This window comes from Alexandromys fortis, unplaced genomic scaffold, assembly GCF_014885135.2.
Source record: "Alexandromys fortis isolate MF-2015 unplaced genomic scaffold, M_Fortis_MF-2015_v1.1 scaffold_83, whole genome shotgun sequence".
Taxonomy (NCBI): Eukaryota; Metazoa; Chordata; class Mammalia; order Rodentia; family Cricetidae; genus Alexandromys; species Alexandromys fortis.
Genome location: NW_026068001.1, coordinates 1,978,944 through 2,004,965, shown reverse-complemented (window position 1 = coordinate 2,004,965; position 26,022 = coordinate 1,978,944). Strand labels below are relative to the sequence as shown.

General features: G+C 37.4%; 1 protein-coding gene across 1 annotated transcript in view; it reads left to right on the top strand.

Annotated features, from left to right (window-relative positions):
* Window positions 1–25,741, top strand: part of Rp2 (RP2 activator of ARL3 GTPase) — a 32,565-nt gene extending 6,824 nt beyond the window's left edge. The window contains exons 2-5 of the mRNA XM_050160935.1: window positions 6,582–7,247; window positions 12,072–12,186; window positions 23,419–23,504; window positions 24,041–25,741. Coding sequence (XP_050016892.1) covers window positions 6,582–7,247; window positions 12,072–12,186; window positions 23,419–23,504; window positions 24,041–24,124 — 951 coding nt within the window. The 3' untranslated portion in view covers window positions 24,125–25,741. The remainder of the gene's footprint in view (window positions 1–6,581; window positions 7,248–12,071; window positions 12,187–23,418; window positions 23,505–24,040) is intronic.
* The last annotated feature ends 281 nt before the right edge of the window (window positions 25,742–26,022 follow it).

Below are 26,022 nucleotides of genomic sequence, written 5' to 3'. Positions count from 1 at the left end.
CACTGACTGCAGTGCTGGGGGTGATAAACTTATGCCACCACACCCAACTTTTTACATAACTGCTGGGGATTGAACTCAGGTCTCTGTGGTAGTTATCTTTTTTTTTCCCTGAGGCTCTTTTGTGTTCTCATACATGGATTGTTTTGTTTTTCCTGTTTGAGGTAGGGTCTTGCTATTTAATAGAGCCTGGATCTGAGCTATTTTCCTGCAACAGCCTATTTATTTCATATGTGCGTGAATGTGCATGCAACCCCCCAATCCTGTATGTCTAGATTTTAATTTGAGGGTCTTCTTTACCTATAAGTAATTGAGAGTAGTAGTGTTAGAAAATATTCCTTCGATTTAATTTTCTATTTTAGTTGGCTTCCTTTGGAAGTCCTAGGGATACAACCAAGGGCCTTGTGAACATTAGGTGAGTGCTCAACAACTGAGCAGTGCCTCAGCCGCTTCTCCTAGATAGTTTTGTCTTTTGTTTAGTTGGTTAGTTTTGGTGGGGTCTCATTGTATAGCCCTAGCTGACCTCACACTGACAATTTCCTGCCTCAGCACATCTGCTGATTCTATTTCCTCAACATTTTTCAGTTTATCCCATCGTTCTCTTCCCCTCTAACTGCTTCAGTCCTTTCTGCCTAAGCCTCTCAGATTCACACTTCATATTTCCACATTCTTATTAATATTTCTGAATGTATGTTTAGCATGTTTAAATTGTTCTGTAGCGTCTGTTGTCCATAGCTTCCAAACTTTATACCAGGACCCTGCCTAATCCTCTAGTTTCATCTACTACTACTTCAGTATTTCTGGTAATACCAGCCCCCTTCCATTTTCTTCCTGATAACTAAAGAATTTTATCTTGTTCAATATGATACCTTTTTCTGGAATGGTCTTTCTTTCCCAGTATTTCCAATAAACTCCAACTTATTCGTACTCACTTTGTACAGTAAGTCTTGTGTTGCCTGCTATGTGACCCTCCTCTGTATTTCTAAATTATTCTCAGCACCTCTCACTACATAGTCAGGTTGTTTAAATGGTCTATTTAGGCATATACTACTTCCCTTTTAGTGCCTAAAAGAGTGTCTAGTTAATTTTGGGTATTCAAATGTTGGTTGAGTGACCGAAAGGTAAAGTGACTTTTTGAAGATCATGTTGTTCATAGGTGACAAAATTGAGGCTGGAAAATGAGTAGCTCTTATTGCTTCATGCTACAGACCAGTGCTCATCCTAGAATATTATGTAAACTTGGATAAATATAATATTGTGTATGATGGAATAACTCACTTTAAGCTAGTTTAATAACAATTCACATGCTAACAAGTTACTTTGTAAGTAAACAATATGTGTAATGTATATAAAGGAACCTGTTTCTAGTATATAGTTTTGCATGAAATATTTATATTTATAAACAGTTAAAATAGTAAAATAGTTTCAATAAACTAAAAAGTAATACATTTCAGCTGTTGTTTTAAACTGTCAGACTGGCCTTTTATTAACACACTCCCTTCTTTTCCTCCTCCCTCCCCCTGCCTCTTGTGTGTGTGTCTAGTGTGTGTGTGTCTGTGTGTTGGGGTTATGTGCTGCAGATCAGACTCTGAGACTCAGGCGTGTTAACCACACTCCATCACTGAATTATATGTCTAGCTCTGACTATATTTTGACAGCACAGTTAAAATTAAAAAAACAATGTGACATATTTTAGGCCTAAATTTACACCTAAATATCATTTTGTAGTGGGGTAAAGATTTTCAATTTAAAATGTTTTTTAAGAAGTGGAAGTTTTAAAAATTAAAGCACCAGGAAAAGCAAAGCACCAGAAAGCTGAAATAATATGCATCTTTATTTTTTATTTAAATTTATTTATTTTTAAGACAATCTTTTCTCATTTTACACACCAATCCCAGTTTCCACTCCCTCCCCTCCTCCTGCTCCTTCCACCTTTCCCTCAGCCCTAGCCCCCATCCATTCCTCAGAGTGAGGCTTCCCATAGGGAGTCAGCAAAGTCTGTCACTTCATTTTGAGACAGGACCAAGACTCTCCCCCACTATATCTAGGCTGAGCAAGGTATCAAAAGGGTTCCAAAAAGCCCGTTCAAGCACGAGGGATAGATCCTGGTCCCACTGCCAATGACCCACAGTCTGCCCCAGCCACACAACTGTCACCCACATTCAGAGGGGCTAGTTTAGTCCTATAAAAGTTCCCCCTCTGTCAATACAGAGTTGACGAGCTCCCATTAGCTCAGGTCAGCTGTCTCTGCGGGTTTTCCCATCATGGTCTTGACACCTTTGCTCATATTCTCACTCCTCCCTCTCTTCCACTGAATTTTGGGACCTCAGCCCAGTGCTTCACTGTGGATCTCTGCATCTGCTTCAACAGTTTCTGGATGAAGGTTCTATAGTGACAATTAAAATAGTCATCAATCTGATTACAGGGGAAGGCCAGTTCAGGCACCCTCTCCTCTGTTGCTTAGGGTCTTACTCAGCTGGGGTCATCTTAATGGATTACTGGTAATTTCCCTAGTGCCATGTTTCTCACTAGCCCCACAACGGCTTTCTTGCTCTCCCTCTCTGTCCTTCCCTCTTCTTGAGCATCACATTCCCTCATGATCTCCTTCCCCCGCTCCTTTTCCCCTCCTCTTCCCTTTCCACCGCCGCCACGCTCTCAATTTTCTCAGGAGATCTTGTCTATTTCCCCTTCCCAGGGGATCCATTTATGTTTCTCTTAGGATTCTCTGTGTTACCTAGCTTCTCTGGGGTTGTGGACTATAGGCTAGTTTTTTTTTCTTTACGTCTAATATCCACTTATGAGTGAGTACATACTGTGTTTTTTTCTGGGTCTGGGTTACCTCACTCAGGATAGTTTTTTCTAGTTCCATTCATTTGCAAGCAAATTTCAAGATGTCATTTTTTTTTTACTGCTGCGTAGTACTCCGTTATGTAAATGTACCACATTTTCTTTTTCCATTCTTCAGTTGAAGGGCATCTAGGTTGTTTCTAGGATCTGGCTATTAAAAATAATGCTGCTATGCAGGGGCTGGAGAGATGGCTCAGTGGTTAAGAGCACTGCCTGCTCTTCCAAAGGTCCTGAGTTCAATTCCCAGCAACCACATGGTGGCTCACAACCATCTGTAATGAGGTCTGGTGCCCTCTTCTGGCCTTCAGGCATGTACAAATAATGCTGTTATGAACCCAGTTGAGCAAATGTCCTTGTAGTATGATATCTTTGGGGTATATGTCCAAGAGTGGTATTGCTGGATCCTGAGGTAGGTTGATTCCCAATTTTCTGAGAAACCGCCATACTAACTTCCAAAGTGGCTGTACAAGTTTGCATTTCCACCAGCAATGGAGGCGTGTTCTTCTTACTCCATATCCTCTCCAGCATAAGCTATCGTTGGTGGTTTTGATCTTAGCCATTCTGACTGGTAAAAGATGCTATCTCAGAGTTGTTTTGATTTGCATTTCTATGATGACTTAAGATGTTGAACATTTCCTTAAGTGTCTTTTGACCATTTGAGATTCTTCTGTTGAAAATCCACTGTTTAGATCTATACCCCATTTTATAATTGGATTATTTGGTATTTTGATGTCAAGTTTATTGAGTTCTTTATATATTTTAGAGATCAATCCTCTGTCTGATGTGGGGTTGGTAAAGATCTTTTCCTGTTCAGTAGACTGCCGTTTTGTCTTATTGACGGTGTCCTTTGCCTTTTTTTAAATAATTTTTTAAAAGATTTATTTATTTATTATGTATACAACATTCTGCCTCCCTGTATGCCCGCACACCAGAGGAGGACGTCAGATCTCATTACAGATGGTTGTGAGCCACCATGTGGTTGCTGGAATTGAACTCAGGACCTCTGGAAGAGCAGTCAGTACTCTTAACCACTGAGCCATCTTTCCAGCCTATCCTTTGCCTTACAGAAGCTTCTCGGTTTCAGGAAGTCCCATTTATTTATTGTTTCTCTCAGTGTCTGTGCTACTGGTGTTATATTTAGGAAGTGGTCTCCTGTGTCAATGTGTTTAAGGCTACTTCCCACTTTCTCTTCTATCAGGTTCACTGTTGCTGGATTTATATTGAGGTCTTTTATCCATTTGGACTTGAGTTTTGTTCATGGTGATAGATATAGATCTATTTGCATTCTTCTACATGTTGACATCCAGTTATGCCAGCACCATTTGTTGAAGATACTTTCTTTTCCCATTGTACAATTTTGGCTTCTTTGTCAACAATCAGTGTCTACGATTTGATTCTGTTGGTCCACCTGTTTTTATGCCAATACCAAGTTTAGCTCTATAATAGAGCTTGGAGTCAGGGATGATGATGCCTCCAGATGTTCCTTTCTTGTACAGGATTGTTTGGGCAATTCCTCTTTTTTTGTTTGTTTTTGTTTTTCCATATGAAGTTGAGTATTGTTCTTTTGAGGTCTGTGAAAAAATGTGCTGGGGGCTGGAGAGATGGCTCAGCGGTTAAGAGCACTGGCTGCTCTTCCAGAGGTCTTGAGTTCAATTCCCAGCAACCACATGGTGGCTCACAACCATCTATAATGAGATCTGGTGCCTTCTTCTGGAATGCATGGAGGCAGAAGTTGTATACATAATAAACAAATAAATCTTTTTTTAAAAAAAAAGAATTGTGCTGGGATTTTGATGGGGATTGCATTGAATCTATAGATTGCTTTTGGTAAGATTGCCATTTTTATGATGTTGATCCTACCTATCCAAGAACACGGGAGATCTTTCCATTTTCTGATATCTTCTTTAGTTTCTTTCTTCAAAGATTTAAAGCTCTTTGTACAAGTCTTTCACTTCTTTGGTTAGTGTTACCCCAAGATATTTTATGTTATTTGTGGCTATTATAAAGTGGGATATTTCTCTGATTTCTTTCTCAGCCCCTTTATCAATTGTATATAGGAGGGCTACTGATTCTTTTGAGTTGATTTTGTAACCTGCCACATTACTGAAGGTGTTTATCAGCCCTAGAAGTTCCCTCATAGAATTTTTGGGGTCACTTATGTATACTATCATATCACCTGCAATAGTGAAAGTTTGACTTCGTCTTTTCCAATTTGTATCCCTTGATCTTCTTTTGTTGCCTTATTGCTTTAGCTAGAACCGTGAGTACCATATTGAATAGATATAATGAATAAAAGAGTGAACAGCCTGGTCTTGTTCCTAATTTCAGAGAAGTCACTTTGAGTTTCTCTCCATTTAACTTGATGTTGGCTGTCGGCTTGCTGTATTTGCTTTTTATTTTGTTTATATACGTTCCTTGTATCCCTGATCTCTACAAGACCTTTATCATGAAGGGTGTTGGATTTTGTCAAAGGCCTTTCAACATCTAATGAGATGATCATGTGGTTTTTTTCTTTCAGTTTATGTGGTGGATTACGTTGATGGATTTTTGTATGTTGAACCATCCCTGCATGATCATAGTGGATGATTTTTCTGATGTGTCTTGGATTCAGTTTGCCAGTGTGTTATGAGTATTTTTGCACAATGTTCATGAAGGAGACTGGTCTGTAATTCTCTTTCTTAATCACATCTTTGTGTGCTTTGGGTATCAATGTAACTGTAGCCTTGTAAAAAGAATTTGGTAATGTTCCTTCTGTTTCTATTGTGTGGAACAATTTGAGAAGTATTGAGGAGTTTTTCTTTGAAATTCTGGTAGAATTCTGTGCTGAAGTCATCTGGTTCTGGGCTTTTTTTTTTTTTTTTTTTGGTTGGGAGGCCTTTTACATTCTAAACACACATTTTAATACTGAGCTACATTCCAGCTGAAATAGTATGTTCTGATTAGGATAGATGCAGAGGATATAAGCTTTACTTTCTTAGCAATGTTTTTGCAGCAGACTCTTGCTCTGTAGCCCTGGCTGGACTTGAATTCCTAGTAATCTTCCTGCCTCAGCTTCCCAAATGCTGGGATTGCAGGTGTGTACTCTCATGTCTGACTTACATAGCTACTCTGTTAGAATATATTCTTTACCATTGCACTCCATACTAATTTTGTGGTCACACAGATTCCAAATAAGCTGAAAGGCTGTTGATAGTAGCAATGATGATATGTCACCTGGGTTAACTCACAGGCAGACCCAAACCATAGAGTCACACAGGCTTTCTTTTAGCTTTGCATGCCCAGGCATGAAATTTGATAGCAGAAAGAGCAGATCCATTTCTTGGGAGGTAGATATATATTAACCAAGGTTATAAACTTTATATTAATTAAAATGGCCAAGTTCACCTCTCTGTAACAGCAGTATTGTTATCACACTTAGAAAATGAAAAAAAAGAGAAGTCCTTGAGGTTATAGGCTTTGTGTATATGTGTGAATATCCCCAGTTGCCTAAAAAATTTTACAACTGAAATGGTTGGAACAAGATCCAAGCACTTGCTGATTGTGTCCTTGAACTTTGGTTTCCTTCCTCCTTTCCTTCCTCATTCCTTTTATTTACTGGTTTCTAATTTATTGTAAAGTCAATGAAATTGGAAACTTAAGCTTTAGCATTAACATCTGTGTCTGGCATCCCATAGGCACTTATTTGTTTTTGGTGAATATCTTAACAATACTCAAGGTCTTGTGCTTTGTCCCTGCAGGTTGATCCAAAAGATTATATGTTCAGTGGACTGAAGGATGAAACAGTAGGTCGCTTACCTGGAAAAGTGGCAGGACAACAATTTGTCATTCAAGACTGTGAAAACTGTAACATCTATATTTTTGATCACTCAGCTACAATTACCATTGATGACTGCACCAACTGCATACTTTTCTTGGGACCAGTGAAAGGCAGTGTATTTTTCCGAAATTGTAGAGATTGCAAGTGTACATTAGCTTGCCAACAATTTCGTGTGAGGGACTGTAGAAAGTTGGAAGTCTTTCTGTGCTGTGCCACTCAACCCATTATTGAATCTTCCACAAATATCAAGTTTGGATGTTTTCAGTGGTACTACCCTGAATTAGCAGCCCAATTTAAAGATGCAGGGCTCAGTATCTTCAATAATATATGGAGTCATGTTCATGATTTTACACCTGTGTCAGGAGAACTCAACTGGAGCCTTCTTCCAGAAAATGCTGTGGTTCAAGACTATGTTCCTATTCCAACTACTGAAGAATTCAAAGCTGTACGAATTTCTACAGAAGCCAATAGAAGCATTGTTCCCATATCCCGGGGTCAGAGACAGAAGGACAGCGATGAGTCATGCCTAGTGGTATTATTTGCTGATGATTATACAACTGCAAATGCCAGAAAATTAATTGATGAGGTAAGGAGAGAGAGAGAGAAGAGAAATAGACATAGATAGGACTTGCTAGGTTTTATTTATTGTTATTATTTGTAGTAGGAGGGAGGCCGCTTATTTGTTCCTGGCCACATAGCCCCAAAATAATCACACAGAAACTATATTATTTAAATCACTGTTTGACCCATTAGCTCTAGCTTCTTATTGGCTAACTCTTACATATTAATTTAACCCATTTCTATTAACCTGTATGTCACCACATGGCTGTGGCTTACTGGGTAAAGTTCCAGTGTCTGTCTCTGGCAGCTACATGGCTTCTCTCTACTCCGCCTTCCTTCTCTCAGCATTCCGTTTAGTTTTCCCTGCCTACGTAAGTTCTGCCCTATCAACAGGCCAAGGCAATTTCTTTATTCACCAGTGGTATTCACAGCATACAGAGTGAAATCCTACATCAATTATTTACAAATTAATTATTAGAAATACTAGCAACCCTCAAGTTATAGTTCTCGAATTCCTTGGATCCACAAAGTTTACCTTAGAAGCAGATCTCTTGGTCTACAAAATCCTTTCTCTCTCTCTCTCTCTCTCTTTTTTTTTTTTTTTTGGTTTTTTGAGACAGGGTTTCTCTGTGGCTTTGGAGCCTGTCCTGGAACTAGCTCTGTAGACCAGGCTGGTCTCAAACTCACAGAGATCCGCCTCTCTCTGCCTCCCGAGTGCTGGGATTAAAGGCGTGCGCCACCATCGCCCGGCCAAAATCCTTTCTCAATGCAACTTTTAAATCTAATTTAATTTAGTAAGCATTTGTTAGCATCAATTATATGCAGGTTATTCTGTTATCATATTTCATTCACTATATGATACAAGTTTGTTTTCCACATCTTTGCTTAAATACCTTGTAATTAGTTGCAACTTAGAAATAATAAAACCTAGGTGATACTGGAAATTAAGGCATACAGTTACATTTCTTTGCCTCAAAGATTTTCCAGTTTTCATCATAAACAGTTTCCACACACGCTCACAACAGTACTGCATATTGAAGCATAGTCTTTGCTAATGATTTTTCTAATGAGGAAATTTTTTTTGGAGTTTTAATTGGTTTAGAGGTTGGAAATGATGTTTAAGAATACAACTTTTAAACCCTATTTTGACAGTGTCATCTACATTGGGCTCCTTATTTTCTCTTGTCCCGTCGCCATTGATAGGAAGTGGGGATCTACAAATAATATGAATAACATGGGAATTGGAATGGCAGAATCTCCAAGACTCATGACTGGTGGCTTTCAGTGAGTTCATCAGGTAGAGAAGAGTTAATGCATAACAGCTTCCCCTTGAAAAGCACGTGAGGAGGGAGAGGTTAGGCTCCAGAAGCAGTAGCTCCTTTGTTGGTAGGAAGATATATTGATCAAAATTTAGCCAATAGCAATCTGTTTTAAGTTTAAAACACAAGCTTCCAGAAGTGAATAAGTAAGTGTCTTTCTGAAGGGACTGTTTTAAAGTTGAAGCACACCAAAAGGAGTGAGTGTGTTGACAAAAAGTAAAAATGAATACCTCTTGATAGCTATACATCTGTAATGCAGAGAACCCATGTCTGGAATTTACAAAGTATATTTGAGGGATAGCTTTTAAAACTATAGAAGCTAAAGTATAATTTTTAGACTTTGGTATTTTCTTCCTTTTTTGTTTTTTGATTCAGGGTCTTTCTGTGTAGCCCTACCTGGCCTAAAACTTACTATGTAGACCAGGCCCGTGTCTTGAACTTCAGCAATCCTCCTGCCTCTGCATCTCAATGGCTTAGGCTATTGTGCCTGGCTTAAGATGTTGATATTTTCTTTTGTTGTGCCAGTATGATAAGAAGCATGCTGTAAGTTTTGTAAAATGTAAAAAAAAATGCTTGTAGGCTTTACACTATATAGTCACATCTGAGAAGTAAATATCTTCATTATGGTGTATGGCAAATTTCTTTTGTCTGTGAGTTTTTACTACATATAATTTTCAAAGATTAATCATTCAAGTTAAACTCCATTTTGTTAGATAATTAGGATATTTTAACATGTTTAAAGAAAAAAGCCATCAACACAGTCTATTTGTGAGTCATCAATGCTCTGAACCTTTTGACTTTTGGTATATGATGTGTGAAATGGCCTTTGCAAGAATATGACTTAGAAGAGTGATGTTCTTTAAATGTCCTTCTGGAATGCAAAATAACAATCCTACACTAATAATAATAGTAACTTACTCTTACATACTTTTACCAGTCAGGTACTTGTAAAGAGAGTTACATGAATTAACTCAGTGTTCAAAACAACTCTGTGACCTACAGACAGGGTAAATAACTTGGCAAAAGTCACTCAGCAAGCTGGTAAACATCAGAGCTGTGATTCATACATGCAGGCAGATACTCTTCCTGTATATTAACCCTTAAACATAAAGCTGTTGTGCTGTCCCAGTGCTGAAAGAAAGCTGATGCTAAGAAAAGGGAAAGGCCTAAATGTTATGTTGAGAGGTTATGTATTATTTAAATTATACTTGAGTTAGCAAAGAAACTAGTTCTGAAAAAAATAAAAGTTAAGTATTTTCATAGCACAGCTATATTAGGACAGCTTAGACTGGGAGATGCAGTTACCAGCTCTGATTTGCTGAGGAACATCATAAAATCACATTTTATATTGTTTTCACAAACAAATTGTTTTCTTATATAGGGAGTATGAAACTTGAGAGGATTGGATGTTCTAGAGGGCTGGCTGAAGTAGAAAAAAAACACTGCATAGGGAGTTAAGGAAAGTTACTGAGACTTTGTTTTCTCACCTCCAAAATTACTTTTTGCTTTTATATGAATCACATGTATTTACAGGATAAATTAGAGTAAAAAAGGCTTTAGTTATTTAAGTATATTTTATAATTGAAGTTAGTTAGTTACCACAACTTAAAAGCCTTCAGAAATATGATTTTCATGTAAAAGAGTCTCTAAATATCTTCAGTGAAAATATTAAGATACAGCTTCGTAGTTCATGCTTTGTTTTAGATAATGGCATTTTCAATTAATCTCTTTTTTAAGAAAATGTCTTATGCAGGTGGGTATGTAGCAAACAATGGTCTTGAATTCTTGATACTCTGGCCTTCACCTCTTGAGTGTTAGGATTATAGGCATGAACCAACATGGTTGGCCATTTAATCATAATTTTTTAGTTTATATATCTGATTATAGAATGATGGGTGAAGATAGTCTATAAAATTTGAAACAGTGATAAGATTGATTCTGATATCTTAAGTCTTTACAGTTATCATCTAGCAATAATGTCCATAGGTTTTCTTGTAAGTTTTTTAAAGATTTATTTATTATGTATTCAGTGTTCTGCCTGCATGTATGCCTGCATACCAGAATAGTGCATCAGATCTCATTACAGATGGTTGTGAGTCACCCTATGGTTGCTGGGAATTGAACTCAGGACCTCTGGAAGAGCAGTCAATGCTCTTAACCTCTGAGACATCTCTCCAGCTCCAGTTTCTTGTAATTTTTAATGTATCTTCTTGTCTGAGGTCACATTGAGTGAAAGTTCTGAAATAGGATTTGAGTTTCATTCAATTTTATTGTATGATATTCAATAATAGAACTATAGCATGAAATATAATAAGCTGTTGTCACTGATTTTATAGATTAAATTAGAAAATATTTGCAATCAAGTGAATAAAAATTTATAAAAATATTTAGTTAACTGATTTTTTTAAAAAAGTATTTTCTTTCTTTTTTTTTTTTTTGAGACATGATTTCTCAGTGTAGGTCTGGCTATCCTGGAACTCACTCTAGACAAAGCTAGCCTTGATCTCCCAGTTCCTCGAACTCACACTGCCTCTCTTCCTGAGTGTTAGGATCAAATGCATGAGCCACTGATGTGGTATTCCCCTCTGTATGCTGTTAATATGTTTTATTGCCATTGGTTAATAAAGAAGCTGCTTTCAGCCTGTGGCTTAACAGAATATAGCCAGGCTGGAAGAGATATATATATAGAGAGAGTGGGCAGAGTCAGAGAGATGCCATGTAGCCTCCACAGGAGAAAGACTCCTGCAGGATCCTGCCAGAACCTTGCCAGTAGTCAGTAGACCACAACCTCGTGGTAATACACAGAACCATAAAAATGGATTACTTTAAGATGTAAGAGTTAGCTAGAAACACACACAAGTTATTGACCAAACAGTATTGCAATTAACATAGTTTCTGTGTGATTATTTTGGGTCTGGGTGGCCGGAAAATGAACAAACAGCTTCCATCTACAAGCCACCATCACCCATCCTAAAAAATAATTCTTTAATCCACCATCTCATTAACTTGAATTAAAATCAAAGCTCTGTTAATTTATAGACCTTGGGCAAGTTCTTAACCATGTCACATCTTAATTGTCTCATCCCTACAAGGAAGATGGTGGTGGTACCCATCTCATGAGAGGTTAAATGTATTTTGTATGTATATATGTATAATATTCAGAAAACTTCAAATGGTCTCATATGTGTGGTCAATCATTCTTGCAATATACTATACAAATTGATGTGATGGCTTTTAAAATTAACATTACATGGTATTTTTCTGTTTTGTTTTAACATCTTTATTATATTTAACAAATTATGTTAATTGTAGTGAACTGTGGTATTTTTCATTGAACATTTTCTGTATCTCAAATTAAGCTTCTGGTTAGTAGTTGTAAAGTAGTGACAGCAGAGTCTGAATTACTCAGAACTAAAACAAAAATCAGAATGCTGGGTTGCATTATATATGGGAAAATGTTCAAATAACAAAACCTTGTTTTCATCCCAAAAGTTCATTTTCCAATCTGAATGAAGTTTTATTCTCCACAGATGGTTGGTAAAGGGTTTCTCCTAGTGCAGACAAAGGAAGTGTCAATGAAAGCTGAAGATGCTCAAAGGGTTTTCCGAGAAAAGGCATCTGACTTTTTTCTTCTTCTAAACAAAGGTATTTTCTGGGTGACTGGGGTACTTTTGTGGTTATTTTCTTTTTTGACTCTCTTAACATTTCTCTTCTTTCATGTTGCCTTCTCTTTCTCTTTTGTTCGGTTTTCCCCAAAACCCAAGAAGCACTGTAGAACTCACTTTTCTCCTGTTCTTTCTCTTAGTACTTAAATGGTCACATTTCTGTATTATTTTAGTTGTCATTTTATTACTATTTTGCCTTTGTACTGTTACGAAGCACATAATAAGGATATGCGTTGTATCTACTGAAAAAGAAGAATTATAGTCACTAATTTTCTGTTTTCATATAATTAACTTTTTGTGAAAATTATAATTTTCCCTAGCAAGTGAATACCAGCAATAAGTTTCAGATAGTGAAGAAATGTGCGAAAGAGAGGAGCTAGAATCTGCTTGCCCCGCTGAAAAGATGCTGCTTGCCTATATTTTCTTAAAGGCATATTGACTCTGGAGGCCAAAGTACTATCTTTCTGTTGGGAGTAGGGACATTGTTTGCTTAAGGCTTCAAGCCAGTATGAATAGCAATATGGAATGCTAATTGGGTATACTCTACAGACAGGGCACATCTGTATGTGTGTTCTTTATGTATAAATAAAATATAATGAACTCTAAAACTGTATGAAAAAAGCATAGAAGGACTGTTACGATAATTTTAAACAATAATGCTCTATGTAATTGGGCTGTTAAGTGTTAGCATATTTCATATCTTTTTCTTAGTTACTGTGGTAGTGGCAATGACTTATTCAATCCAGTGCTTGAGTCTACCTCAGAATATATTTTGACATAGGAACATTCAAATAAAATCTTGGAAATGAACCTTGAAACTCTCATCAACTTCTAGGAATGGAATTAAGCAATAAGTCTAATGGATATCCTAAAGTGTAAGAGTTAGTATTGAATTCAGTAATCTGAATCAAGGGTTTATGTATTTGTATAATATTAGTAAAGAAGTCTTATAGAATTGCTTCAACCTAAACAGTACATGTCTTTCAATAATACAACATTTCACGTGGAAGTAGTAAAATGTTTTGTTTCTGGAAAAAGTAGAACTAAAACCAATGAGCAGATGTTACCAGAATTTCAGGAAATAATGTCATACAATCAAGTCTTAAAAAAACAAGAGATTCTGGAGCTAGAGAGATGGCTCACTGGTTAAGAACGCTGACTGTTCTTCCAGAGGACCCAGGTTTAATCCCCAGAATCCACATGATAGCTTACATTTGTCTAATATTCCAGTTTCAGGGCACCTGACATCCCTTGGTAATACACCAATTCACATAAAATAAAAATAAGTAAAATAAAATAATTAATTAATTGAAAAACCATGTCTACAGGAAGTACTTAAAGACTGAAGTACTCACGTCAGGTCAAAAGAATCAGCTTGACCTGCTGATTTGCATTGGAAAAATTTGGGGGCAGTTTGACCATTGAATAATGGGGGTTGGGGTAAGAGTAGTAAGAGTGCTTGAATAGCATGAGGACCTTGGTTCCATTTCTAGCACCAAAATAAATAAACAAATAAACCTCACAAAGAATAATGCAGGGGGGGGTGGGCAGCAGTGATTCATGCCTTTAATCACAGCACTTGGGAGGGAGAGGTAGGTGAATCTCTGTGAGTTCAAGGCCAGGCTGGTCTACAGAGCGAGTCCAAGACAAAGAAACCCTGTATCAAAAAAAAAAAAAATAGTGCAGGTCATTTAATAACTGTTATCCACCTTTGGAAAAGTAGAGGCCTGAGCAAAGTACTGCACACCTGTAATCCCTGTACTTGGGAGGTAGAGGCAAGAGGAGTTTAGGAGTTCAAGGACATTCTCAGCTATTTAAGGAGTTCAGGACCAGCTTGGGCTGCTTGAGACCATTTCAAAAAAAGAGGGAAGGGGCGATGGTGGCACACTCCTTTAATCCCAGGACTGGAAGGCAGAGACAAGCCAATCTCAGTGAGTTTGTCAATCTGGTCCACAGAGCGAGTTCTAGGATAGCTAGGGCTACATAGAAAAACCCTGTCTCAAAAAAAAGGAAAAAAAAAGAGGGGCTGGAGAGATGTCTCAGTGGTTAAGAGCATTGCCTGCTCTTCCAGAGGTCCCGAGTTCAATTCCCAGCAACCACATGGTGGCTCACAACCATCTGTAATGAGGTCTGGTGTCCTCTTCTGGCCTCCAGGCATACACACAGACTATTGTATACATAACAAATAAATGAATATTTTTTAAAAAAGAAAAGGAAAAGAAAAAGAAAGCAGGTGAATTTAATGATTACAGGCTGCGTCTCTTACCTTCTTTCTGCCTCCAACCTCTTCTGTCTTTGTTCCTTTCTTTTCTAAATCTGGAAAAAGGGAATCTTTCGATCTATTGATAACTGAACCAAGATAGGAAAGAAAGTTATATGACACCACAAAGAAACAATGAACCAAGCCCAAAATACAAGACGTTCTATAAGATAACTAGCTAGCTTTCTTCAGGTGAGGGAACTCTTTTAGATTAAAATAATCTAAAGGGATATAACAATTAATGCAAAGAGAGAACCCTGATTTGATATGGGATTGATATAGTTTTTAAGCTAGGAGTTTGAAGGTGATAGGAGTTGTTTAATTTCCTTAGATATGGAAATAGCATTGTGATTAGGTAGGAAATGCATGCTGAGTATCAGGTGTCAGCAAAACAAGAATAAAGCATGTGTGTGCAGTAATGTATAATATGTAGGGGCCAGCAAAATGACTCAATGAGTAAAAGCACTTGCCACCAAGCTTGATGACCTTGAGTTCAGTCCCTCGTGGAAGAAGGAGAGAACTTACACCCACACGTTGTCCTCTGACTTCCATAAGTGTGTCCATGGCAGGAGTGCCCACACTTCTACATCTATAAAAATAAGTAAATATACAAACAAATAATTGTTTTTTTTTTAAAAAAAAAAAAAAAAAACCTAGCCGGGCAGTGGTGGCGCATGCCTTTAATCCCAGCACTCGGGAGGCAGAGGCAGGTGAATCTCTGGGAGTTCGAGGCCAGCCTGGTCTACAAGAGCTAGTTCCAGGATGGGCTCCAAAGCCACAGAGAAACCCTGTCTCGAAAAGTGGCTAAATTTTGACTCTTGGTGACTATAGTTAAAGGTAAGGTGGATATTTATGCTGTTCTTTCAGTATTTCTAGTGTGTGTGTGTGTGTGTGTGTGTGTGTGTTTTAATTGAACATTGGAGGAGTTGAGCAATGTCTCAGCAGTTAAGAGCACTCACTGGCTGCTCCTCCAGAGCACGCAGGTTCTCTAGTCTCAGTGGTGGCTGACAACTGGCTGTAATTCCAGTTCCTATGGATCCAATGCCCTCTTCTGGCCTCCAAAGGCACTGCATGCACATGGTCCACACACATATATGCAGGCAAAGCTCCCATAACACATAAAATAAAAGTGAAATAAAAACTTTAAAAAATTATATATCTTATTCTCAAAACCACCCAAAATGGATAAAATAATTTAGTCTGCGCAATAGTGAGTTTATTAGGTCATGTGGAATAGCAAGCCGACTTGATGCTAATATTCTAACAGGGTGGAATAAGGTGACCAATAGTCATTCTCAGGCAGGTAATTGTCCTGAGTAGGGCTGCTGTGTGCATTATAGAATGTTGAACATCATTTCTGGCTCCTGCCCTCTTGATACACATTTCTTCAGTTGTGGCAAAAACAACAAAAATGTTTTTAGACATTGCCTGATGTCCTTTGAAATAGTTGTCAGTTGAAAACTATTTTTTTAAAATAATAGTCTTACTCTTGGAAATTTACCATTATTGTAATTCATAGCTGAATCTAAATAGTCTTTAATTACAATTATCTTCTTTAGTTAATAAATATTACTATTTGTTGAAATAAGAGCGGTGGGGCTGCGTCCCCAACACCCCGGCCGCTTGGCTAGCTTATGCCCGAAATAACAACACACAAACTGTATTCATTTAATGATCTGCTTGGCCCATACTCTAGCCCTTATAGGCTAATTCTCGCACCTGGACTAGCCCATTTCTAATGATGTGTGTAAGCACCCCAAGGTGCGCTTACCAGGAAGATTCTAGCCTCCGTCCATCCTGGTGTCTCTGCTCGGGAGAGCAGAGCAGAGTCTGACCTCACTTCCTCTTCCGCCCAGCATCCTATTCTGTTTATTCCTCCCACCAATGCTTTAGCCTATCAGGGCCAAGCAGTTTCTTTATTGCTCAGCCAATGAAATCAACAGATTGATATGACACTCCCACATCAACTATTTGACTATTAGTAAGAGAATCTGTTGTTTTCTATCCTAGAACTTCCAAACCATACTAATCCTCAAAACTATGTAGGATGTTTTTAAAAATATAAATTTCAAACTACTCTCTCAGAAGTCTATTATATGTCCTTGGAATCAACATTTTGGTAGTTTCTCAGATGGTCTTGGGCACTAATTAGACTTGTTTTTCTTTGTTTGAAAGGCTCATCTTCTTCAACAAAAACAGTAGATGAGCTATGAGCAGTAGTGGACAAAATGGTGCTTTGTAGGCCATGCCAGGTTTGCTAGTTTAGTCTAAATTTTTATGCTTTTTATTTTTCATAAATCTCTAGAATAATTTAAATTTACAGAAACTTTGCGAAGACAGTACCAAGAGTTTCTGTATATCTTCTTCCTGCTTCTCCAAATGTTAAAGTAGCCAAGGCACATTTGTCAAAAGCAAGAAATTGACATTGGTAAAATGTTTCCTTGTACAGTCTGTTCTCATTTCACCAGATGTTTGCCAGCAAGTTTCAGGTCCAAAATTCATTTCTAGATCCCACGTTGACTTTAGTTGCTGTGGTTCCTGGATCTCGCCAACTCTGTGACAGTTGTCAACCTACTTTTGTTTTTAATCACCTCCAGTTAGTCTGAAGAATGTTGTTGTGTTGGGGATCATCTGCTCTTTTCTCAGGTTAGAAAAGGTTATAGGTTTTGTAGAAGAGGTGAAGTTGAAATAGTATCTGCTGTGTTTACCTTCCATCGTGGCAGGGTAGGGATACATTTGTGCTACAGGGCAAATGTAGAAGTCAGAGGATAAGTTGTAGGAGCTGATTCCCTTCTTCTACCATGTGGGTCCCACAGATCAAACGCAGGGTGTCAGGCTTTTATTCTCATTTTTCCACCAGTCTAGAAATTTATGTTTTGTTTGGTAACTTTTTAAATTTTTTCAGATTTATTTATATATAATTGCCAGATACTACATTTTAAAGTATATAATCTAGTGACCTGACCTATCCATATATTATAAATGATTACAACAAACAGTTACGTCTTCAAATTTTTTGTTTAAAATCTATTATTATATGTATGTTTGTGGGTGTATGTTCTGTGGCACAGCCATGGAGGTTAGGGACAACTCTGTTAAGTTACTTCTCTGTTTCTGCTTTTACTGGATTCTGAGGGTTGAACTCAGGTTTCCGTGTTGTGCAGCAAACTTTACCCACTGAGTCATCTCAATGGCCCATAATTGTTGTTTTGTGATAAAAGCATTTAAAGTCTCAGCAATTTTCCAGTATACAATATGGTACTAACTATAGCCATCATATTATACATTAAATCCTAAGAACTTACTTAGGATTTGTGTTGGGGGTTGTGTTGTAGATTAAACCCCATGCATTTTAGACAGGAGATAGCTCAGTCTATATATGCAGCCTCAACATACTAATCATATAACTACACAAATTTATATGATGTAACCAGCATCTTGCAGTTTCTCCAGCCTCTCGGCCCTGGGATCCACCATGTTATCTTATTTGTGTGGATTCAAATTTTCAAGATTCCACATATAAGTGAAATTATACAGTATCTATCTTTATTTTACTAATCATGCTGCCCTGTGGCTCATCCATGTTGTTGCAAATGGCAAGATCTTTTTTTGACAGAATAGACGTCAGTGTGTGTGTGTGTGTGTGAGAGACAGACAGACAGACAGACAGAGGCAGACAGAAAGAGAGAGACAGAGATACAGAGAGAGAGAGAGAGGAGAGTGAGATTTTTTTGAGATAAGGCTTTACTACATAACCCTGGCTGACCCAGAACTCACAGAGATCTGCCTGTCTCTGCCTTCCACATTCTAGGATTAAAGACATATGCCACCAAGAGTAGTCCATACCATACTTTTTTTGTCCACTCAGTTGTCAACAAGACCCCTAAATTTGATTCCATTTCTTGGTTAGGGTGAATAATGCCTCAGTAATGTAGGAATTCTTTCTGGGTAGTGATTTGATTTCTTTTGAATATATACCCAGAAGTGGGATTGCTGGATTATATGGCAGCTCTATTTTTAATTTTTTTGAAGAAGTATTATCACAATGACTATATATAACAATTTAAATTACCACTAGCGATGCACAAGAGTTCTTGTTCTTCTTGCTTCACATCCTCAGCAATGCATTTCTCTTTGTGATAATAGCCTAACATGTATGTGAAGTTGATATCTCATCATGAGTTTGATTTGCATTTTCTTGATTAGTGACATTCAGTACCTTTTCGTGTGATGTTTCTAATTTTACTGATAGTTTCAAAGAAGTGCTTTGCATTTCAATTCTCTTTTCAATTCCATTAGGTTTCTGTTCTCATATTTATTATTTCCTTACTTTCACAAACATTAGGTATGATTTGTTCATTCTCTAGTTTCTTAAAGTTTGAGCATAAGTTACAGATTTAAGTATGATTTTTTGACATTGATCTAAGAACTACAGCTAACAGCATGCCTGCGTGAAGCATATGTACACACATGTTCTCATGAAGCACAGAATAGCCTTCCTCAGTTAGGTACAGTGGACACCAAGTTTGGGGGCTATGTCAATACCACAATCAATAGGGATCTCAGAAATATGAAAAATAAGGCACAATTCAGATGGTGAAAAGGATATTTGCATATATAAGAGGAATAAAACAAGAACGCTAACTTCACTTAGCTAGGAACATGAACAACAAGCATGTCTGAGAATAGCTACAAAAGTAGAGTCAAGTATTGATGGGGGTAGTACACACCTAAGTGTAGAGGTAGTTACAGGAGAATTTAAACAAGTATGCAAATAAGGATCTACTGCATATATATTTAATACTGATTTTTTCCCTATACGTATGACTTTAGCTGTATCATGCAACTTTCAACACATTGTGTTTTCATATTTATTCAATTCAAGATTTTGCAAAATACAGCCCACAGCCTGCATTAGAAAATGAAGTTTTTGACTGGGTGGTAGTGGCACATGTCTTTAATCGGGAGACAGAAGAAGGTGGATCTCTGTGAGTTTGGAGCCAGCCTGATATACAAGAGCTAATTCCAGGACAGGCTCCAAAGCCACACAGAGAAACCCTGTCTCCTAAAACCAACAAAACAAAATGAAGTTTTATGGGATTATGGTCATATTCATTCTTCTATCTCTTCTGCTGGGTTTTCTTTTTTTTTTTTTTTTTAACCACAACCAAAGATTTGTTTCATGGCAGGCAATGTATAGTCCACAAGGGCTAAAATACTTTCTATCCAGCTCTTTATAGAGAAAGTAACTTAATATTTAATTTAGTGAAAAGTATTTTTAAAGCCAGTATAGTGGCACATTCCTGAGACACGATCATGAGTATCAGGCCAACATAGGCTATATGTTAGTTCAAGATCAACTTGGGTTACCTATTAGAATACTGTCTCAAAAAAAAAAAAAAGAAAAACAAAAAATTGGAGATTAGAGAGATGGCTCAGTCATTAGGATCACTTGCTACTTTTCCAGAGAACCAGAGTTCAATTCCCAGTACCCCAGGTTGGGTGGCTCAGAAATGCCTATAACTCAAGCTCTTAGTGCATCCTCTGGTGACTTCCATGGTCACTTACACTCAAGTGCACATACCCTAAAAAAAGACAAACTTGCTGTTTTCTACAGTTAGTTAAACTTGTTTTATGACACAGGCTTCAGTCTGTTTTGTTTATATTTCATGCTCATGTGATAATAATGTAAAATCTGTTGCTTGGTAAAATGCTATATAAATATCTGTTATACCAACTTAATTGATAATGTGCAAGTCATCTCTCCTTTATTTTCTGCCTACTTATTTGATATATTAATGAGAGAAATGTTGAACTCTACAGGTGTCACTGAGGATTTGTGTATTTCTCTTTTCTAATTATTGAGGCTTCACCTTGTGTACTTTGAAGGTCTATTAATTGCATATGCATTAGAATTGATAGATTTTTCTTTGGAAAACCCTTGCTTATATAATAACACCATCTAGCTCTGATTATCTTCCCTGTTTTAAAATCAATTTTATCTGAAATTAATTAATAAGGTTACTGTTTTTTAATTTGGTTAATATTTCATTCTGTATTTTTGTTAATTTTTTATTATTTTTATTACTTTAAAAAATATCAATCCAAATTTCCACTTCCTCCCCTCCTCCCACTTCCCTACCACTCCCTCCACACACCCTCCCCCTTACCCCCTCCCACAGACACCCTCCAATCTTAAGAGAGGTTGAGTCCCACTCCTGTGGAATTTGTTGCCTCAATCCTGCTTGGCCCAAGGTGGAGTTTGTTGCCTCAGGCCTACTTTGGCCTAGGTTACTGGCTTTGACCTATTTCTGTAAACCCTGGTCTGGATCCACTCCTGCAAAGGTCCTTGGCATGGAGTTGGTCCTGCAAAGGTCTCTGGCTCTGATCTTGGAGGTCCCAGGCTCAGGAGCCCCCAGAACCGCAGAGGCTTACTCCCTCAGAGGTCCCAGACTCACTCTAGGACCCACAGAGGTTCCAGGTTCCTGCCTATTCCCTTCGATGTCCCACACCAATGCCAGGACCTACAGAGGACCTGGCTCAGGCCTACTCCCTCTGAGGTACCAGACTCACACCTGGCCCCACAGAGATCTCTGGTTCCTGCCTTTCCCCTCTCGGAGGTCCCAGATTCACGCCCAGACTGGCAGAGGTCCTGGCTCAGGCCTAGTTCCTGAGAGGTCCTAGACTCAATTCCAGACCCACAGGAGTCCTGGCTTAGGTATACTCCCTTGAAGGCTCCAAATTACATCTGGACCCTCAATAGTCTCTGACTCTGGCTCACTCACTCAGCAGTTACTCTCCTGTACCTGTTCCAGTGGAGTTCACTGTCTCTGGACCAGGACCCTGGTTCAGTCCTGGTCCACCAGTGACCCAGGACTGGATTGGCTCACAGCTCCTGCTCCCATAGAGCTTGCTTCCTCAGGTTCACTACAGCCTAGGTAGCTGGTTCCATCTCACTCCTGTGGAATTTGTTGCCTCAATCCTGCTCTGGCCCAAGGTGGCGTTCGTTGCCTCAGGCCTACTTTGGCCTAGCTTACTGGCTTTCAATCACCTTCTATATTTTTATACTTAGGCCACATACCACTGAAGGTATCCAGACAAGGCATTGCCTTCTAAGGTTGCTTAGAATAAGTCTTTGTATGGTCATATCACTAACTTGATAGACTCATTTATTTTAGTTTGCTTTTAACTTTTAGAACTGCTTTTTCCCCCACATTTACTTTTGGTTTTGAAATACTGACATGCTTTCCAATATCAAGTTATATAAAACGGTACATTGAGACAATTTTCACCTGCATCCATGCTACTACATGACCCTCTCTTTCCTCTTCTTATCAGCCACATTTTCCACAGAGCCTTTTTGCCAAGAGTAAGAAAATGTAAGAAGTTGCCTCTTCTTTGACTCAGTACTTATCATAATCTATAGATACTATGTGCTGTAAACTCCTAGTTTAGCTTGTTCACTAGGTCTGTGTGAGGGTACAGTTAACTGTTTTATTACTTGCCTTTCCTGTTTGTTTCTGTATTAAATTTCAACCCTCCAGTTATTTCGGTGCCAAATATAATGAGATCTATCTCATTCTTGTGCTTTGTCCAGGTCTCAGAACTACATTAAACTTAGCATTCATATTTTGTTTACCTTGGTTTTTCAGATGTAGTACTCCATTATTCTATATTGTTTTGTTTGTTTAATCAGTTTATATCTGTTTTTGAGACACATTTGTAAACTCCTTGAGGTCAAAACTTCTCCATCACCATAGGAAATAAAATGCTGATCTGTTTGGAATATAGTGATAGCTGAATACACATTAATTGAAGCACACATTTTCTTGGTCTGATTGGCTTTGGTCATGCTTGCCAACAAATCTATGCTACATTCCAGGTTTGCCAAAAATTAAATCATGAATATTTAACTCAAAATGTAAGTCAGAGGGGGTCTTAAAAGCATTCAAATTAACAGGTGGGAAAGAGGGCACAAATCTTTCTATTCAGAGGATTAAAAATAAAAGTTTGATATTTACTTTTAGAATGTAACTTTAAAACACACTCAAGGAAAATTCTTTCAAAGAGGCATTGCTTTGGTGCCTGGCCTCAATTCCCGTTTGATTTATTTCCATAGTTGGTGAACTAGAACTTGGCTGGTTAAGTAGGGGAGCTGGAAGGAGGGCAGGCTGCCTGGTAAGACTTGTGTGTTGACTTGGATTGTTTTTATCTTGTTCGGTATTTTGCCCACTAGTCTTTGTACTGCTAAATTAGTGGAGATTCTTTTATTTTGTTTGTTTGTTTTGTTTTAAAAAGAAAAATAAAAACCAAAGAAACCAGACAATTTTCAACAGTTGAAAGCGTGACAGTAAGGGTTGGAAAGATGGCTTAGCAGTTAAAGAATGCTTGCTGTTCTTGCAAAGGACTGGAATTCAGATACCAGGACCCAAATCTGGAAGCTCAGGAACAACTGTCCATAACTCCAGCTACAGGGAGTCCAATGACCTCGTCTGTCCTCCACAAGGCACTTGCACTCCACATGCACACATACCCACACACATACATAATTTTTAAAAATGTGATACAGTTGTGTAATAGTACGGGAGCTGTGCATCCTAAGATGAGACTCAGTGCTTATTTGTTTTATCATAGGGATAGGGAAAAGTTAAAATGATGTGCCTTTTTATCTCCATCCTTCTTTCCCACCTGATGAAGATACTGGAAATTTCTCAGAGAAGAATCAAAAAATGAATGCTGGGTTTACTACATACCTGTAAAGGCAGAAGGATGGAGAAAAGTTCAAGGGCAGACTAGTCTACATAGTGTCTTCAAGGGCAGACTAGTCTACATAGTGTCTTTCAGAGCTACATAGTGAACTATGTCAAAAATCTAAAACAAAGAAATTCAAGAATAAGCTTTACAATATATTTATATTCGTGGTGAGAAAAAACTTCTTGGGGTTTATTTTAGGTCCTGTGATTGCCCTGGAATTTAATGGAGATGGTGTTGTAGAAGGATGTCACCTTATCGTAAACGAGATATTCAACGGGACAAAGGTATAGATCTTACTTATCTTAATCTAATTTTCCATTTTATCTCCTTCCCCTTACAACCAAATAGTACTTGTTTCTATAGTATATTCTTTAACCCATAGGCTCACAACCATATGTAACTCCAGCTTCAGAGGTCCAATATCCTCTTCTGACCTCTGAAGAAACCAAGCATGTAAATGGTACACATACATACATGCAGGCAAAACATTCATACATATAAAAAGTAAATCTAAAAACTTCTTAAAGATAAAACCCTAAGCTTGGGCTGGAGAGATGGCTCAGCGGTTAAGAGCACTGGCTGCTCTTCCAGAGGTCCTGAGTTCAATTCCCAGCAACCACATGGTGGCTCACAACCGTCTGTAATGGGGTCTGGTGCCCTCTTCTGGCCTGCAGGCATACAAGGAGGCCAAACACTGTGTAAACAATAAATAAATCTTAAAAAGAAAACCCTAAGCTTATGATTTTGTTCTATAAATATGTGGCCTTTGGTATTTAAGGGCCACAGAACTAATCTTGTGTTTGTTTTGTATTTTAAATAGATGTTTGTATCAGAAAAGAAGGAGACAGCATCTGGAGATGTTGACAGCTTCTATAACTTTGCTGAGATACAGATGGCGATTTGAAGCAGACTGTGGTATTAAGCCCTTTCTAATCTTTATATAGAGAGTTTGATAAAATACTTATGTATATTAGTCTTAAGCCATTAGTAATTTTTACTAATTCTAAAATTGTTAAAGGCTATTTTTAAATAATTCTTTGAATACCATATCATTTACTTGAAGATCTAAAATAGTTCATTTAAATTAAGTAATTTTAGTCATCTTATAAACTATTTAACCCCTTCAGTGAGCTTTCAGTTTTCTTTTTATATAATACTCTTATTAGAAAACAGAAGTTCCTACCGGTTAACAATTTTAATACTAATTAAAAATTCTTTCAAATCTTTGATAATTTAAACTTTCCTTAGTACTCTATGGCATTCATTTGATAGTGTATTTTGTTACTTATTTTCTCTTTTTATTTAGAAGAATTTGTTACTAGGTAATAATTAAATAAACTTATGTACTTTTTAAATGCATATCCAGTTAAATAATTATTTTCTTCTTGCATTATATGGCTAATGAGATTTTGTACATGGAGTTGACATACTATTTTGTAAATTGAAAATGTTTAAAAAAAATAAGAATTTGAAAGCTGAATGTGGTAGTGCCATCTGTAGTCCCAGGCTATTTGGGATGCTAAAGTGGAAGAAGCTCTGGAACTCAGGAGTTCAAAACTATCCTTGACAACATAGTGAGACCCTATTTTAAAAGAAAGAAAAAAACTAAGATATTTGGTAATCAGCTTTGCAAATACTTCTGAATACTGATGCTGACATTGCCATTTTAAGAACTAACTTCTAGATGAGTTGTATTGCTCTTTTTAAAATACAACTGCCAGATGATTCTTCTGTTTCCTAGTAAGAAAAAGCCTATGCAATATAAAACTATAGAACAGCAATCACCAGCAGATTTGACAGAAGTGATCACTGTCTGATAGCTCTTGTGACTAGCAAGAGACCTAGAGTAAAACCTGTGACTTTTAGATAAGAAATACTTTTGGGTAAGGTCTGATGATAAGCTAGGCAGGTTATTCAAGATCTCCATACATGTTTTTACTCATGTAAAGTAATGTTCAAGTATGATAAAAAATTTTGGTAACCTGAAATCATTATTTCTCAAATCCATTTAATCATAGTAATTTTCCAGGAGGTATGGGAATTGTTCAGAAATACACATTGGTGGATCCAGTCTTCAGATGCATAGATTGTTTTCAAGGGAAACTGCTCTAGGGAGGGTTGTCATCCAAACTAATCAGTTCTGAAGGTGTTAATAGGTTGGTCTTATCACATTTAGCAGCAAACAGGGGCAGCTTTCTTAGGCCTATTTAAAGGAATCTGAAACTCTATTTTTTATAAAACTAAGACTGAAAATGGCCACTTGTAAAAATTCCTCTTATGGTTGTTACTAAAACTGTATTTTCATGTTTAAAATGCTTTAAATCAACTTATAACTACCTGTTGAACTGTTAATGTGTAGAAATAATACTTTGTTATGCTAAATTAATAATACGGAACACCTACACTGTGCCTAGCCTTGTGCTGACTGTCATCATTTGAGCATTTCTTTTATAAAAGCATTGTGTTCTACAAAGTCAATATGATCTCATGAGGTACAAATAAAAACTTCTGGCAGGTATAATGGAATTTCTGTCATATTTTATAAATGATCTTTACAAATTGTGGTTAGAGGCATTAACATTTCCCTGAGCTAAGCTAAAGTAAATGCATTCTTTTCTGTCTTGGTTATTAAATGTTATTATTCACATTTAAAATAATCTCAATACTTGTTTTTTCAGAACTAAAATGCAGCGTTATACAAAGCTATACCTTAAGTTTTTATCTTATCTGTAACGTTGTGCAAAAACTCAGGAATATAATGTAAAGGAGACATTAAGATTTTTCCACCAAATTTAGCCTGTT